Source organism: Geotrypetes seraphini, chromosome 2, assembly GCF_902459505.1.
Source record: "Geotrypetes seraphini chromosome 2, aGeoSer1.1, whole genome shotgun sequence".
In the NCBI taxonomy this organism is placed as follows: domain Eukaryota; kingdom Metazoa; phylum Chordata; class Amphibia; order Gymnophiona; family Dermophiidae; genus Geotrypetes; species Geotrypetes seraphini.
This window is the reverse complement of record NC_047085.1, coordinates 363,692,513-363,706,813: the sequence shown is the minus strand read 5'-3', so window position 1 is coordinate 363,706,813 and position 14,301 is coordinate 363,692,513. Positions and strand designations below refer to the sequence as shown.

The following is a 14,301-nucleotide window of genomic DNA, read 5'->3' as shown; positions in this document are numbered from 1 at the left end:
GGGGACATGTGTCACTGTTTCTTGGTTCAGTTTAACTTTTGTCCACATAGTTCTATTTTTAGTTTGTGATTATTCCATATTGGGCAAGGGTGTATCTGTGTTCTGTGTGTATGAAAAGGACATGGCTTTCTGTTAGCATCGACTACAGGATCAATTGACTGTGTAGGATCTGGCTTGTTTAGTTTTCCAATATGTGTGTTGGCTGTTCTGGTGCTCACTGCAGTGTTTAAGATGCTGCCTTTTCCTAGGTGCACCTTTGTTGTGTGGCTCATGGATTATTACTAAAAATAACTTTTTTATATTGAGGAGGGGGTTGTTAAAAAATGAACATCAGTGTCATATATACTAGGTATGCCATTGGATTTAATGACCCTATTCTAACCACCAAATTTCCCTGTCCCGCCCCACCCAGCTACTTTTTCATGCCACCTGGCTGGAAAAAATTTCTGGGGAGAACACTGCAATTTATGTCCACAATCCTGCTCCCATATATGTTGAAGAGCTAAGGTGCATGTTGAAAATGAAGAGATAATTATTTTATATAATTGAGAAGCAGTGTGGCCCTTTGTTAATAAATTCATAGCTAGGTTATATCTATCTGGAATGTGATCCCAAAGGGATTGGACATATCGATTATTTTTAAAACAATGGTATAATTGCATCCATTTATAGTATGAATGAGAAGCTAGCTATCCTCTTCATAACCTCTAATTTCTTATTATGTCATTCCCTCATTTACTGAATTACCTGTAAACCGTGTCGAGCTCTATCTTTATGGAGATGATGCGGTATACAAACTTAAGGTTTCGTTTAGTTCAGTTTAGAAGGTAAAGAAAAATGTTCTACCAACTCCTGAAATAACATTAAAGAATTTTGAGAATTCAAGATGTCCTTAAATGTAACTAGTCCTTTATCTATCCACTCCTTCCATAAAAAGGGTTTCTTTTTGATTAAAACTTCAGGATTGAACCATGGAGTAACTTGTAAGGAGTTATAAAACGATAGTTTTAAAGTTTTATCTAGCGTAAGCAAACAAGATGCCATTGCATTAAGAATATCATTAGTCATTTGAGATTTGGAAGCTATTAGCATCATGTTTGTTGGAAGAGGGAAAGTTATATATTTTAGGCCACTTTCCAAATTGTTTGCTTATGATGCCACAGTTTATACAACCCTGAACTTAGTAACTTAGTAACCTGATCTCTAAACAATTTTCCTAATGTCCCAACCATTAACTAACCATCAGCAAATAAATGGTCATTGGACCTTCAGATGGTAATAATACCAAGTTGGGTGCAAACCAGGTATTATTACCATCTGAAGGTCCAAGAGATTTAAGTTACAAGTGTAGTTATTTGCCCTATACCATTTATTTGTTGACAGTTTATACAACAGCATATTTGGTGAGGCTGAAAGAAGATAAAAGACCAGAGGCTCACTGAGCCAAACAACGTTCTAATTGCTCAACCTCTAACAGCTGTTGAAATAATGTTAAATCAAACTTTCAGACCAGGGATAGTATAGGGAATGCCCATTTGGCTCCTGCCTTTACACTGATTCACTTACTGTTGTATCTTCAGGATTCCCATTAGATACTTCTAAAGCCCTGAGCGTTGTGTTTACGTTCACCAAAGCCCTTGTTACAAACTGGATAACTGATGAACTGTCCTACAGATTTAAAAACAAAGAACAGAAATTAACAAAACTCCACAGCCAGAGGAACACAGGCACCGACTATAGTATTGCACAGAATCTGATGATGCCTTACTATAAGGATTAATGGATGGATAAAAGGGTTTGCTCACATTTCAGTCGATGCTAGCAACAATACCCTTTTCTCAATGCACTCCATTAAATTTCAAAAACCAGTTACAATAACAAAGCAATGCAATGGCCTAAATCTGATTTTGGATGTTTTGGGGAAAAGCATCCAAAAATTCAGTAGAGAAAATGACCATTATCCAACCAAAAATACATCTATTTTTAATTATTATTTAATGGCCAGTTCCTAGATGTTTCTCCTCAGTGTGTTTATCTTTTGGAACCTTTTTCCAAAAAAAAAGAAAAGAAGAAGAAAATTCCAAATGAAAAACACATAACCACCCACCATTAGGACATAAGAAGGCCAGCATTGTTTGCATTCCATAGACATTCCAGCAGAGCAGTGGGGCACTGCAGTGAACTTCACATAAAAGGTCCCAGGTCACAGTTCACCATAATGCTCTTACATTGTATGGTGAGCCCTCCAAAACTTACCCACAGCCCATAACCTATTGTACCCAACTGTACACCATCATAGTAGCCCTTAATGTCACCTATATGTCAGTATAGTAGATTTTTGGTTGGCTCACACGTTCCTCCACAAGAGCACTAATTAGAAAGAGATGTGGGCCTGGATCTCCTTCTCTGCAATCCACTGCACTGACCACCAGACTACTCCAGAGACTTGTTTGCTGGCCATAACTTCTGAAGCTGTCCTACAGGTTGGTATGTACCATACTGTTTCATTCACATCTTTGGGGAGTGGAAGGGGGTCAGTAACCACTGGAGGAGAAAGGGGAGGCCATGCCTTCATGCCTTTATCTGGTCAGTTTGACCATCTTTTTGGAACTCGTTAGTGAAACACATCTAGCCTCAAATGTCAAAGTTTGTGGATGTTTTCTACATTGTCCCATTATTGCAGAAAAATGTCCAGATGCCCGAATCCTGCCTAAAACACGTTCCCAATATGCTCCCTTGAGATTTGGCCATTTTAGCAAACAGAATGTCCAAATGCCACTTTATACCATTTTATGGGTATTTTCTCTTTTGAAAATTAGTCCCATTGTGTAGCATTTGGGGATAGTATATAAACAGAATGTCATACAATGTTATAAAGGATTCTCTATAAATGGAAGCAGCAAATCCCATTTCTTGAAAAGAGGAGACTGAGAGGGGACATGATCGAAACATTCAAGATACTGAAGGGAATAGACTTAGTAGATAAAGATAGATTGTTCACCCTCTCCAAGGTAGGGAGAATGAGAGGGCACTCTAGCTAAAAGGGGATAGATTCCGTACAAATATAAAGAAGTTCTTCTTCACCCAGAGAGTTGTAGACAACTGGAACACTCTTCTGGAATTTGTTATGGGGGAAAAACACCCTCCAGGGACTCAAGACAAAGTTGGACAGGTTCCTTCTCAACTGGAATGTACGCAGGTGAGGCTGGACTCATTTAGAGCACTGGTCTTTGACCTAAGGGCTGCCGCGTGAGCGGACTGCTGGGCATGATGCACCACTGGTCTGACCCAGCAGCGGCAATTCTTATGTTCTTACCAAATAATGATTATTGTGTTCAACCATTATACTCATATTTGTAAACTATGTAGACTAAATTCCACCATTCCTGAAGCAAGGAGCAATGGAGTCTTTCTAGTGGGTAATCTTTTTTTGAAATTAGGACAGTGTGTTAGCAGATGTGTGTAAATATTCTTTTGCCTGGCTATGTAGTACTGTTTTGTATTGTTTGTTCAGTTTTACATTAGATGGATGGATCATGCCACCAAGTCAACCACTGACTCATGTCAACATGCACAGTGAGGAGTCTACCCCTGTGATGTTTCATGGCAGAGTAAAGGAGTGGTTTGCCATTGCCTTCTACCGTGCAGTGTGTGGCCCTACCATGTTGCTGCTGCTGCCCAAAATAGGAGCTTCTCAGCCTACAGAACTTGGTATTCCCAGGTGATTTCCCAGCTAGGTACTAGGCAGGCCCAACCCTGCTTAGCTTCTGATAGTAAAAGCAGGCCTACTCAGGGTGGCCATGCCGTAGGCTCAGTTTTACATTATTTGCTTGTAATTGTATGCAAAGAGCTAGGTCTAGGATTAGAGAAATGGAAATGTACATGTTTATGATACACAGCATTTGTAAATCTACCCAGCACAATAAATCTCAAACAGGGCCTCTCAACCAGATGCAACAATTGCATGACTTAAGGCACATATGCAGAATGCAATAAAACTGTTTATTGATATAAAACAAATCCTGACATGTGATAATTTAAAAGCAGTGTAACCAATTTTGTTTCTGTATGATTTCCACATCTTCCTGAGAAAATGACTTTAGCTTAAGGCAGTACGATTAAATGGCCTCTTTCTTCCCCCCCAACCCACTCCACTTTTTGGAGGAGTAGTTATTTCCTCAGGTTAATTAACAAAGGGGATATATATACTTTTACCTACTATAAGTTTACATAAGTGGCACTGTACTGCATGCCATAATTACACAGAAATCTTTAGAAATGATATAATGTTTCAGCTCTATGCCAGAGTTTTATAACATCTGGGGTTCTTATATTACAGAGTCTGCTGCAGACATCAGCTGTAGAAGTGTCTGCAAAATGTTAAATCATGAGCAGCCCTTAGAAATAAAAATTGCTCTTAAAAATTATCTGACACTTTGTCACCAATAGGCTTATACTTACCATTGCTGATACAATTAGACTGTTTAAGTTGGTATGGTCTACTCTTTCAGTATGTACAGTGAAAGCATGCTTTTTCTTCTCATTCCACAGAGTATGTGCTAATTTCAAAATTAAGGGCCTCATTTACTGACCAGTGTTACAATGCTAAAGCACATTAGCACACAATAATGTGAGCTAAATATTGGGGGGTAATATTATAAAGGATTTCTCACAAGTAAATGCTAATATACATGCAAAAATCTCTCTTATAAAATTGCTGACCAAGTTACAAAACAACAGGGTAACTTATATACACTTCTCCCTCATCATTCGCGGGGGATATGGGCAGAGCCGGACCGCGAATGCCGAAAAACTGTGATTATCCGGCTCTCACTCACCCCCACCTCCCTGCTGCCTTCCCGGCCTTATATGGTGGTCTAGAGCACAGTTCTTCAACCGCCGGTCCGCGGACAGGTGTCGGTCCACAAAAAAATGTTGCCAGTCCGCGAAGGATTCGGGTCCCCAGCCGCAGCAAAAAGTGCCTGCATCAGCTGACGTGCAACTTCCTGTTGCTATCGCTATGCCGGCACTCCTGCCTTCCACCTCCTACTCCTGCCGCGTATGTCTCCGCATCCCCAGACAAGCAGGGCAGCTCTGTGTGCTTTTAACTTCGGCACAAGTTTCAAGTTTCAAGTTTATTTAATGGCTTGATTAACCGCCTTAAACAAAGTTTCTAAGCGGTGTACATATAAAAAGTTACATTGATTGGGTAACAAAACAGTCCATACAATTAATAAATAAACTTAATATGCTAAAATTAACATTGTTAAACACAAGGTAAGGAGGGATGAAATACAATTTATAAAGTACAGAGGAGACATTAAGGGAAAAATACAAAAGGGTAATAAGACAATTGAGGGGAATAAAATAAGCAGAACAATAAGATAAAAGATTAACTTGCAAATGCATCTCTAAAAAGGAAAGTTTTTAATTCGTTTTTAAATTTTATAAACTCTTTCTCCTCCCTTAAAAACATTGGGAGGGCGTTCCATGTCTGCGGTGCCGTACAAGAGAAAATAAATTGTCTCCTTGTATTGATAATTTTTAGAGAGGGAACAGATAAAAGATTTTGTTCGCTAGATCTCAAGGTTCTCTTTGCAGAATAAGGGATAAGTAATCTAAATAAAAATGCTGGGGTCTTATTATATAAAGTTTTAAAAATGATTGTACATAATTTATGAGTAATTCTATGCATAACAGGAAGCCAGTGAGCCTTTTTAAGGAGTGGTGTTACATGATCAAACTTTTTGGATTTCGTTATTAATTTAATTGATGCATTCTGAATAATTTGTAGTCGTTTTATTTCTTGTAAAGCAATTCCTTTAAATAAGGAATTACAATAATCGATTTTAGAAATCACCAGAGAATGAATAAGTATATTTAGTGATTTAGGACAGAGAAATTTAGAAATAGAACGAATTTTCCGCAATCTGTAAAAGGTAGTTTTCACAATGCTACTGATATGATCATGAAAGTTGAGTTTATTATCAAAGATTACTCCTAAAATTTTAATATTTTTAACTAATTGAAGAGGAACATTTGAAATTGAAATAGGAGTAACAAGAGGAAAACTATCCTTCCAGGGAAAAAGCATGACATTAGTTTTTTTAATATTAAGAGCTAGTCTGTTTTTGTCCAGCCAATGATGCACCTGATCTAATTTCTCATTAATGGCCGAAATTTCGTTTATGTTGTTATTAGTTAATGGATGCAATAATTGTATGTCATCGGCATAGGCAAAAACATGAAATCCAATGGATTGGCATAGTGTCAATAAAGGAGCCAAAAAAATATTAAAAAGCAAAGGTGAAAGAATAGATCCCTGAGGAACCCCATGTGTAATATGTGAGGGTAAGGATGAAGATTCATTGAAAATAACTGTGGATGTGCGATCCTTAAAGTATGATGTAAACCAGGTTAGAACTTCATCTGTTATCCCTACAGAATGAAGTCTATCAAGGAGTAATTGGTGATCAATCGTATCAAACGCTGCTGAAAGATCAAGTGAGGTTAATAGCACCGATTGATGATGATCTAAGAAGTATTGAATAGAAGTTGTCATACCGATAAGAGAGTGTTCCGTACTATGGTGCTGTCTAAAACCTGTTTGATTTGGGTGTAACACATTGGTTTGTTCTATAAACTCTGAAATTTGGTTGAAAACAATTTTTTCAGTTAACTTTGCCAGAAATGGAATGTTTGAAATAGGTCTGAAATTACTTAGGTCAGTTGGACAAGTATTTTTTGTTTTCATAATTGGACGAATATATGATTTTTTCCAGTCTAATGGCACTGTGTGTTGGTTTAAACTTTCTGTGACTAGTACGTGAATCTTAGGTCCAAAGATGTCAAAATATTGTTTAAGAATTAGTGGTGGTATTTGATCAGCTTTGGAACCCTTGATATTCAGAGTTTTTAGAATAAGTTCAATCTCCTTTAGGCTTGGTATTTTAAATTTTGAACATTTTGAAGATAGTAAATCTTGATGACTTTGATCTAAATCAGTTGGAAGAAGTAAGTTTTTAAATGATTTCTTAATGTTGACAATTTTATCAATAAAATAATCAGCAATTTCTTGAGCTGTGGGCATTATAGTATTTGAGTCAAGATGTTTATTTTTACTTGGAGTTATATTATTAAGGATTGAATAGAGAATAGAAGGGTTTTTGGCCTTGAGTATTTTCTCGGAATAGTATTTCATTTTGGTTTGATTTATTTTTTTTTATAAAGTTCAGAATATTCCTTATATGTAACTAAGTTTATGTGAGTTTTATCCTTCCTCCATATCCGTTCACGAGATCTTAATTGTTTTTTTAGAAGTAGAAGTTCTGTGGAAAACCATGGGTTACGGATTTTACGAGCAGAGATGATTTTATTTTGTATTGGAACTAATGTATCTAAGGTGGATTGGATGGCCTTATTCCACATATTAGTTAAATCGTCTATTGTCTTAGTTGTTGGTTCAGAAAAGTCTAAATCAAATGCAGTTTGTAGTGATTCCCTAGAAAGTTCATTAAAATTCCTGACGGCAATTATTTTTTGTTTATCTTTATTTTCTATATTTGAATTTTTAAAGGTTAGTGAAATCAGATAATGATCCGACCATGGGACTGGAAGACAATGATTAAGCGTGAAATTGTTCTTTTCTGACAATGGAATTAAGACTGTATCAATAGTATGACCTGCTTGGTGAGTTGGCTGGGTTATTAAAGAACAAAGATCAAGTTGATTAATGAAGGAAAAGATGGTTTTTGTAAAATTATTATTTTGTTCATCAAGATGAATATTAAAATCTCCCAAGATCCATGGATTTGATGAAGAACTACCAAATTCAAAAAGTAATGATTCAAGAATAGTAATATTATCTGAACTTATTGGAGGAGGTAGGTAGAGTAATAGCACATCTATTTTAGGTTTTGATTGAATAGTAATTTGTAAATATTCAATAGGTGAGAATCCTGTAGATTTGTCCACTTGAGTTATTAATAAATCTTTAAATATTACTGCCAGTCCTCCTCCTTTTTTCTTAAAACGATGGTTAAAACAAAAGGAAAATCCATTGGGGCAGACAAATGAGAGATATGCTTCTTCTCCTTCTGATAACCACGTTTCAGTTAAAAATAAAATATCTAATGAGTGGTATGAAATAAGATCCCTGATGAGATGATATTTTGTTTTAATAGAACGAGTATTAATTAAACCAATGTTTAAAGCTTTGGATTTATGTTTATGAAGGTAGTTTGATTTATTAGATGGATTTCTATCAGTAGTAAATATTTTTAAGTTATTTTGAAAAGCATTTTGTAAATTAATTTGTTTAGATTCGTATTTAATGGGTCTATGACCCCAAAAGACTGGAATTAATGATGATGTATTATCCATTTCTGCAGTTTTAGGATCTTGAATATGATAAGCGAAAAAGGCACAAGATAAAAAAAAAACTATGAAACAACAAAAAAAAGATTTTTTGTAAAATTTTTGTATGAATAATTTGGAATTAATATTACTTATGGAAGTATACCACCTTCCGCACTGCAGTATCGCACAAAGGAGCGCACCAAGGAGCAGAACCTGCTCCTTAAGCGCGCTCCTTTGGCGCGCGCCTTCGGCGTGCGCCGCAAAGTGACTGATTTTAAGTGCCATATACCGGAAGTTGAGTAGTGGGTCCTGGAACGCGCCGCCGCTGTGCGGCGGCAGAAAGATCACAAGGGATTAAGCTGAGAAAAATAAAATCAAGGTAAGAGCCTTAAGACAGTTTAAAAGATGACAAAACTTTAAAAACATAAAAACAGATACAATAATAGCTTAAGGTTAGTTCTCAGATCATGCAATATCTATCAATGCTTGTTGAGTGCATCATCAAAGCGGGCCGGCCTACCAAAGGCCCTGAGGCTGCCTCATGAAACCGCGGCTAAAATACTGCTTAGGGGCAGCTGTGTGCCGAAGTTAAAAGCACACAGAGCTGCCGCTAGCCTACATAGAGGAAACATTTGCTGGAGAGGAAAGGAGGGAAGGGAGAAGGGAAAGGGAAGGGATGAGAATTACTGTTGGATAAGGGGAGGAGGAAAGGGAGAAGGGGTACTCCTGGACAAGGGAGGCGAAGGGGATACTGCTGACAGGGGAGAAGGGAAAGGGAAGGGACGAGAGTTACTGTTGGATAAGAGGAGGAGGAAAGGGAGAAGGGGTACTCCTGGACAAGGGAGGCGAAGGGGATACTGCTGACAGGGGAGAAGGGGAAGGGAAGAGAGTTACTGTTGGATAAGGGGAGAAAGAAAGGGAGAAGGTACTGCTGGACAAGGGAGGAGGAACATTGGAAGGAAACAGCTGGCAGGGAGATTAGAGGAGGGGAAGGAGTCAGGATGGAATGGAGAGATCAGATGAGGGAAAGGGGAGAGATAGAGGAATGACAAAGTAGAAAGAGATTGATGATGGGAAGGGGGGGTCAGATGAAAAATAAGGAAAGAGGGACAAAGATGCTAGATCTGGTGTAGGAGAGAGGGGCATAGAAAGAACGCAGATACCATATGGAAGAGGGAGGGGTAGAGGGCACACAGTGGATGGAAGAGGCAGATGCTGGATTGAAGAGACAGAGGGCAGACGCTGGATGGAAGAGAGAGAAAAAAAGATGAAAGCAGAAACCAGAGACGACAAAAGGTAGAAAAAAATAATTTTATTTCTATCTTGTGATTAGAATATATCAGATTTAAAATATGTATCCTGCTAGAGCTGATGTTAGACATAACTGGAAAGTGCAAAGCCCAGTCTTTAGCTTACAGCTGGCTTAGGGCTCTCTCTGACCAGGAGGCAGTTGTCCTAGTTCCACTCCTCTAACACCATTCCTGCCATGTGTGACTGTAGTATTCTGTTAGCATGATATTTGTGTAGCATTCTGTAATAATTTGGCTTATTCAGTTTTCTTGATAGTAGAGGGGATATATGTGAAGGGGAGGGGAGACAGGGGTTGTGTTGATCCTTGCCCTGTATTATTTATATTTATAAAATGACAATTGTACAGAATATTGTTTCTTTTAATATTTTAATAAAATATGTTCAATATAAAATCATAACTATTTGAGGCTTGTGCGGATGGGATCAGATGGTTAACGGGACCGAGCTCACGGGGATGGGGTGGCAATGGGGTTTTTATATGTAATATATTTATTGAAGTAAGATGTCAATTCCAACATACAAAGATCAAAAACATTTTGTTAAACCACAAAACTCTCCCAAATCCCGATCCTCCCAATCTTCCCCATCCCACCCCACCCCACCCGGGCAGCAGCAGCAGTAAAAGCAAACAGTCCAAAAGGAACCAAATTATATAAATAATATACAAGTCATACATCCCAAAGTTGTTGTTGAATAGTCGAGGGGTTTTTAAAAATTTCAGTCTTATTAGTTTGCCGGTTCACAAAATAATTATTTTATTTCCGCCGGTCCATAGGTGTAAAAAGGTTGAAGAACACTGGTCTAGAGGGCTTTCGGGGCAGGAGCAATCTTCCTACGAGAGACTACGGGAACTCCCAGCCGCCATTTCCTCATGGCGATCTGCACGGGGCAGGAGCGTAGGAAGATCGCTCCTGCCCCAAAAGCCCTCTAGACCACCAGGTAAGGCCGGGAAGGCGGCAGGGAGGAGAAAAAAAAGATGGATTTTTTTTACATTAAGACTGGTTTTTTTATTTTCCCCCTCCCCAGAAAAAAATCGCAATTATGAAACCGCGTGTGCAGGAACCACGAATGGGGAGGGGGAAGTGTATTATGATGAGAAACAGGAAATTATGAAATCCAAAACCTAAACTAAACCCCTTCTCTCCAAAATATGTAATGTTGTACACAAATACAAGAAGAGCAGAATGGAATTGTCCAGATCAGAATGATGTGCACTAAAAAAGTGTCCTCCAATTCATCTGATGATATGAAGATCTTTATTCCTCCAATGATACAATGGTACAATCAATGACTCAATAACTCAATGACTTGACTCGATATGTACATGTTTCGGCCAATAGGCCTGCCTCAGGAGTCTTAGAAGTCACAAATGAAGGTATTCAAAATGTACTGCAATCCAGAGAGATTTAACCAAAATAAGAAAGAAGCGTGTCATATCTCTGATGATGCCAACGGACGTTACGTCACTAAAACCAACATTTTCTCATGGCCCTTCTCCCACGTACCTTTTTTTTTTAGAGTGCAAAGGGCAACCGGCACACAGAAAATGCCACAGGCTCCAGCTGTAGGAAGTGAAAGAAAGCGCTGCATGCGCTGAAAACTGTCATGCGTGCACACGCTGAATGCGCACATATGCCGCTACTACCATGTCTCTGCCACGGAGCTATGGATCACGGAGGCAAGGATCACGGCGGTAGAAGTGCACATGTGCGCTTAGAGTTTTATTATGATTGATGATGAATTTAAGGGATTGAGAGAAGATTTTGTTGAATCAAGCGTAGTGATCTTGAGGGGGATATGGTAGTAACAAACGGTCAATAAATGCCGGGGAATGTTCTGATCTTGCTTTGAAAGTGAGAAGTAAGGCTTTGAATATTATACAGGATATTATACAGAATATTATACAGGAAGACAATTAGCATCTTTAAGTCATGGGGTGACATCCTCAAATTTTTTTGCCTTATATATAATTTTAATAGCAGTGTTTGGTATAATTTTAAGCCTTCTAATCTCTTTATTAGTAATCCCTTGAAAGACAGAATTACAGTAGTCTAAATGAGAGATCATTAATTAATGTATAAGAATGTTAAGTGATTGAGGTTCTAGGAAAGTGGCAATAGAGCAAATCATTCTGAGTTTGTGGAAACATTTTAAAAATACTGAGCTGATTTGCTGATGATAAACAAGTTTGTCATCAAGGATAACATCGAGGAGTTTTATGGTAGTGTCCATTTCAATTGGTGATCTTATGCAGAGAGGAATCTTTAAGATTTCTTTGTCATTGCAAAGGAAAAGATGAGTGAGAAGGCACCTCTTCAGCTTATTTTATAAAAACACGTGTACCTATGCATCTTTTCAAAATACTAGGGATAAATTGACAGAAATCAAAGCTAGACTGAAGCCACAGATAGGTGTAAATGTTAGCAAACAAAGTGCCAATTTGCAGAATTGTAACGCTATGTTTTGACATTATTTCAAATCATTGATTGAAAAATGTCAACGAAATGTGTAGAATTTTCAAGTGTGGAACTCCAAGCCATCATGTAGTTCTTATTCCTGCAGAAGAAAACTCCAAAGGAAAGCCATGAATGTATGATGCAAATATTGAGTGACAAATTACCATCATACTCCACAATGAAGTGGTGTGTAAACTTTCAATGTGGAGATTTTGATTATCAGAACGTCATTATCTCCATCACTTTTTTAGGAAAAATCTGAAAACTTATCTCTTTCAGAGATTCTTAACTGAGGACTGATCTAATTTATTGAAAGTTTTTCTATTACCTTCATTATTGTTTTATATTATATTCTTTTAAACTTTGTTAATTGGCTTGAGTCCTTGCTGGAATGATCCGGTATATAAGATGGACATTACATTAGATTAGATTAGCAAGGTCTGGGAGGCCTCAAACGGTGTCAACTCCTGCAATTGTTGACCATATCCATGACATGATTTTGGCAGATCAACAAAATACAATACTACTTCTTATACCCCGCGAATTTCAACATGGAATCATTGCGGCTTACAGCAAATTGAGTTACATTTGTGATATAGCATTATTAACAGCAAGTCGTTTTGAGGATGTCAGTCTGTGGGAAGAGCGACTATCAGCTAAAACAATTGCTGAGACACTACAGATATCCAGGGAACTTAATGGATGTATAAGCCACAAGCAGCAGGGTATGCAGCTGTCTGCCAAGTGGCTGCCCAAATGTTTGAATGCTGATGAGAAACGATGTTGATTGGACACTTCCAAGTTGATTTTGAAGCATATTCAGCGAGCTGGTGCCAACTTTTTGGAATGACTAGTTACTGTTGAAGAAACATGGTTACACCACTATGATCCTGAGACAAAACAACAATCCGTGCAATGGCGACACTCAGGCTCTCCAAGGCCAAGGAAATTCAAGACCCAAAAGTCAGCAGGAAAGATCATGGCCACAGTGTTTTGGGATCAAGAAGGTGTTGTAATGACTGTCTTCCAAGGGGCCAAACTGTTAATGCAGAATACTACTGTAACTTGCTGTGGTGATTAAAGGAGGCATTGAAAGAAAAAAGTAGGGAAGCTGCGGAAAGGAGTTCTCTTTTTACGATACAATGCACCTGCTCACAAGGCCGGCAAAACAATGGATGTTTTGACACAGTTGGGATTTCAGTGTATAGACCAGTGTCCAGCAAACTTTCTCGAGCCGCGGCACACTAAAGGTAGTGGCCGTGGCTTGAGGCACCTGGAAGTGCCTGATATCGCCGTGATGACATCACGCGCATGCGTAACATCATCATGTTGATGTCTGCATGTGTGTGATGGCGGCAGGCCCTGAGATGTGCCAGAAGGGAAGAGGGCCAGAGAGAAGGATAAGTGCTGGTGCCCACTGATTGCCTACAGGACGTGCCTCTCGCCATGAGAGGCAGGTCCTGTAGGCAATCAACTGGCACTGGCGCCTCTCCTCCTCCCCAGTGTACCGCGACACACCTGAAATCTCAGGAGGCACCCTTGGCACACAGTTTGAGATACACTGGTATAGACCATCCACCCTACCCACCAGATCTTGCTCCATCTAACTATTTTCTGTTTCCAAACCTTAGAAAGAGTTTGAAAGGGCATCAATTTTCAAGTGATTTGGAGGTGATTGCAGCAGCGGAGCAGTATTTCACTGACCAGACATGAGTATTTTTTGGAAGGGTTACAGAAACTTCAGACACAATGTGCCAAGTGTGTTGAACTTAGAGGTGAATATGTAGAATAACCTATAAGTTGCATGACTCTATGTCATTCCTTTCTTGGTTGAGTTGAGAACTTTTCAGCACTCCCTCGTAAAGTTTATAAGCTCATATTACAGGTATTTGTTAACAATTTGCAACAGATAGGTCTGTTAGTAAAAGCTAAATGTGAAACTGGAAATGGTTTGGGACATTGCCTTGTCCTCTTTTATGGAGACCTTCAACACTGTCTGCTGGTGAAATCGGAAAAAAACAGCAGATCTTTAAGCTTTGCCAGGCCAGCACAGTCTGTGATTCTAGCAAACTATTCCTCTCCATGCTGTTTGAGGCGTGATGTCGGCATTATAGTGTGTATTTTAAGAAAAGTGCATGAAGAAACCAAATGATGTCAACTTCTGCATTTTCTTCAG

The 14,301-nt window shown here is 38.6% G+C and overlaps 1 protein-coding gene across 1 annotated transcript in view; it reads right to left on the bottom strand.

Moving 5' to 3' along the window:
- The window catches only part of ITGA9 (integrin subunit alpha 9), a 589,864-nt gene that overhangs the window by 91,730 nt on the left and 483,833 nt on the right, over positions 1–14,301 (bottom strand). The window contains exon 26 of the mRNA XM_033930560.1: positions 1,567–1,668. Coding sequence (XP_033786451.1) covers positions 1,567–1,668 — 102 coding nt within the window. The remainder of the gene's footprint in view (positions 1–1,566; positions 1,669–14,301) is intronic.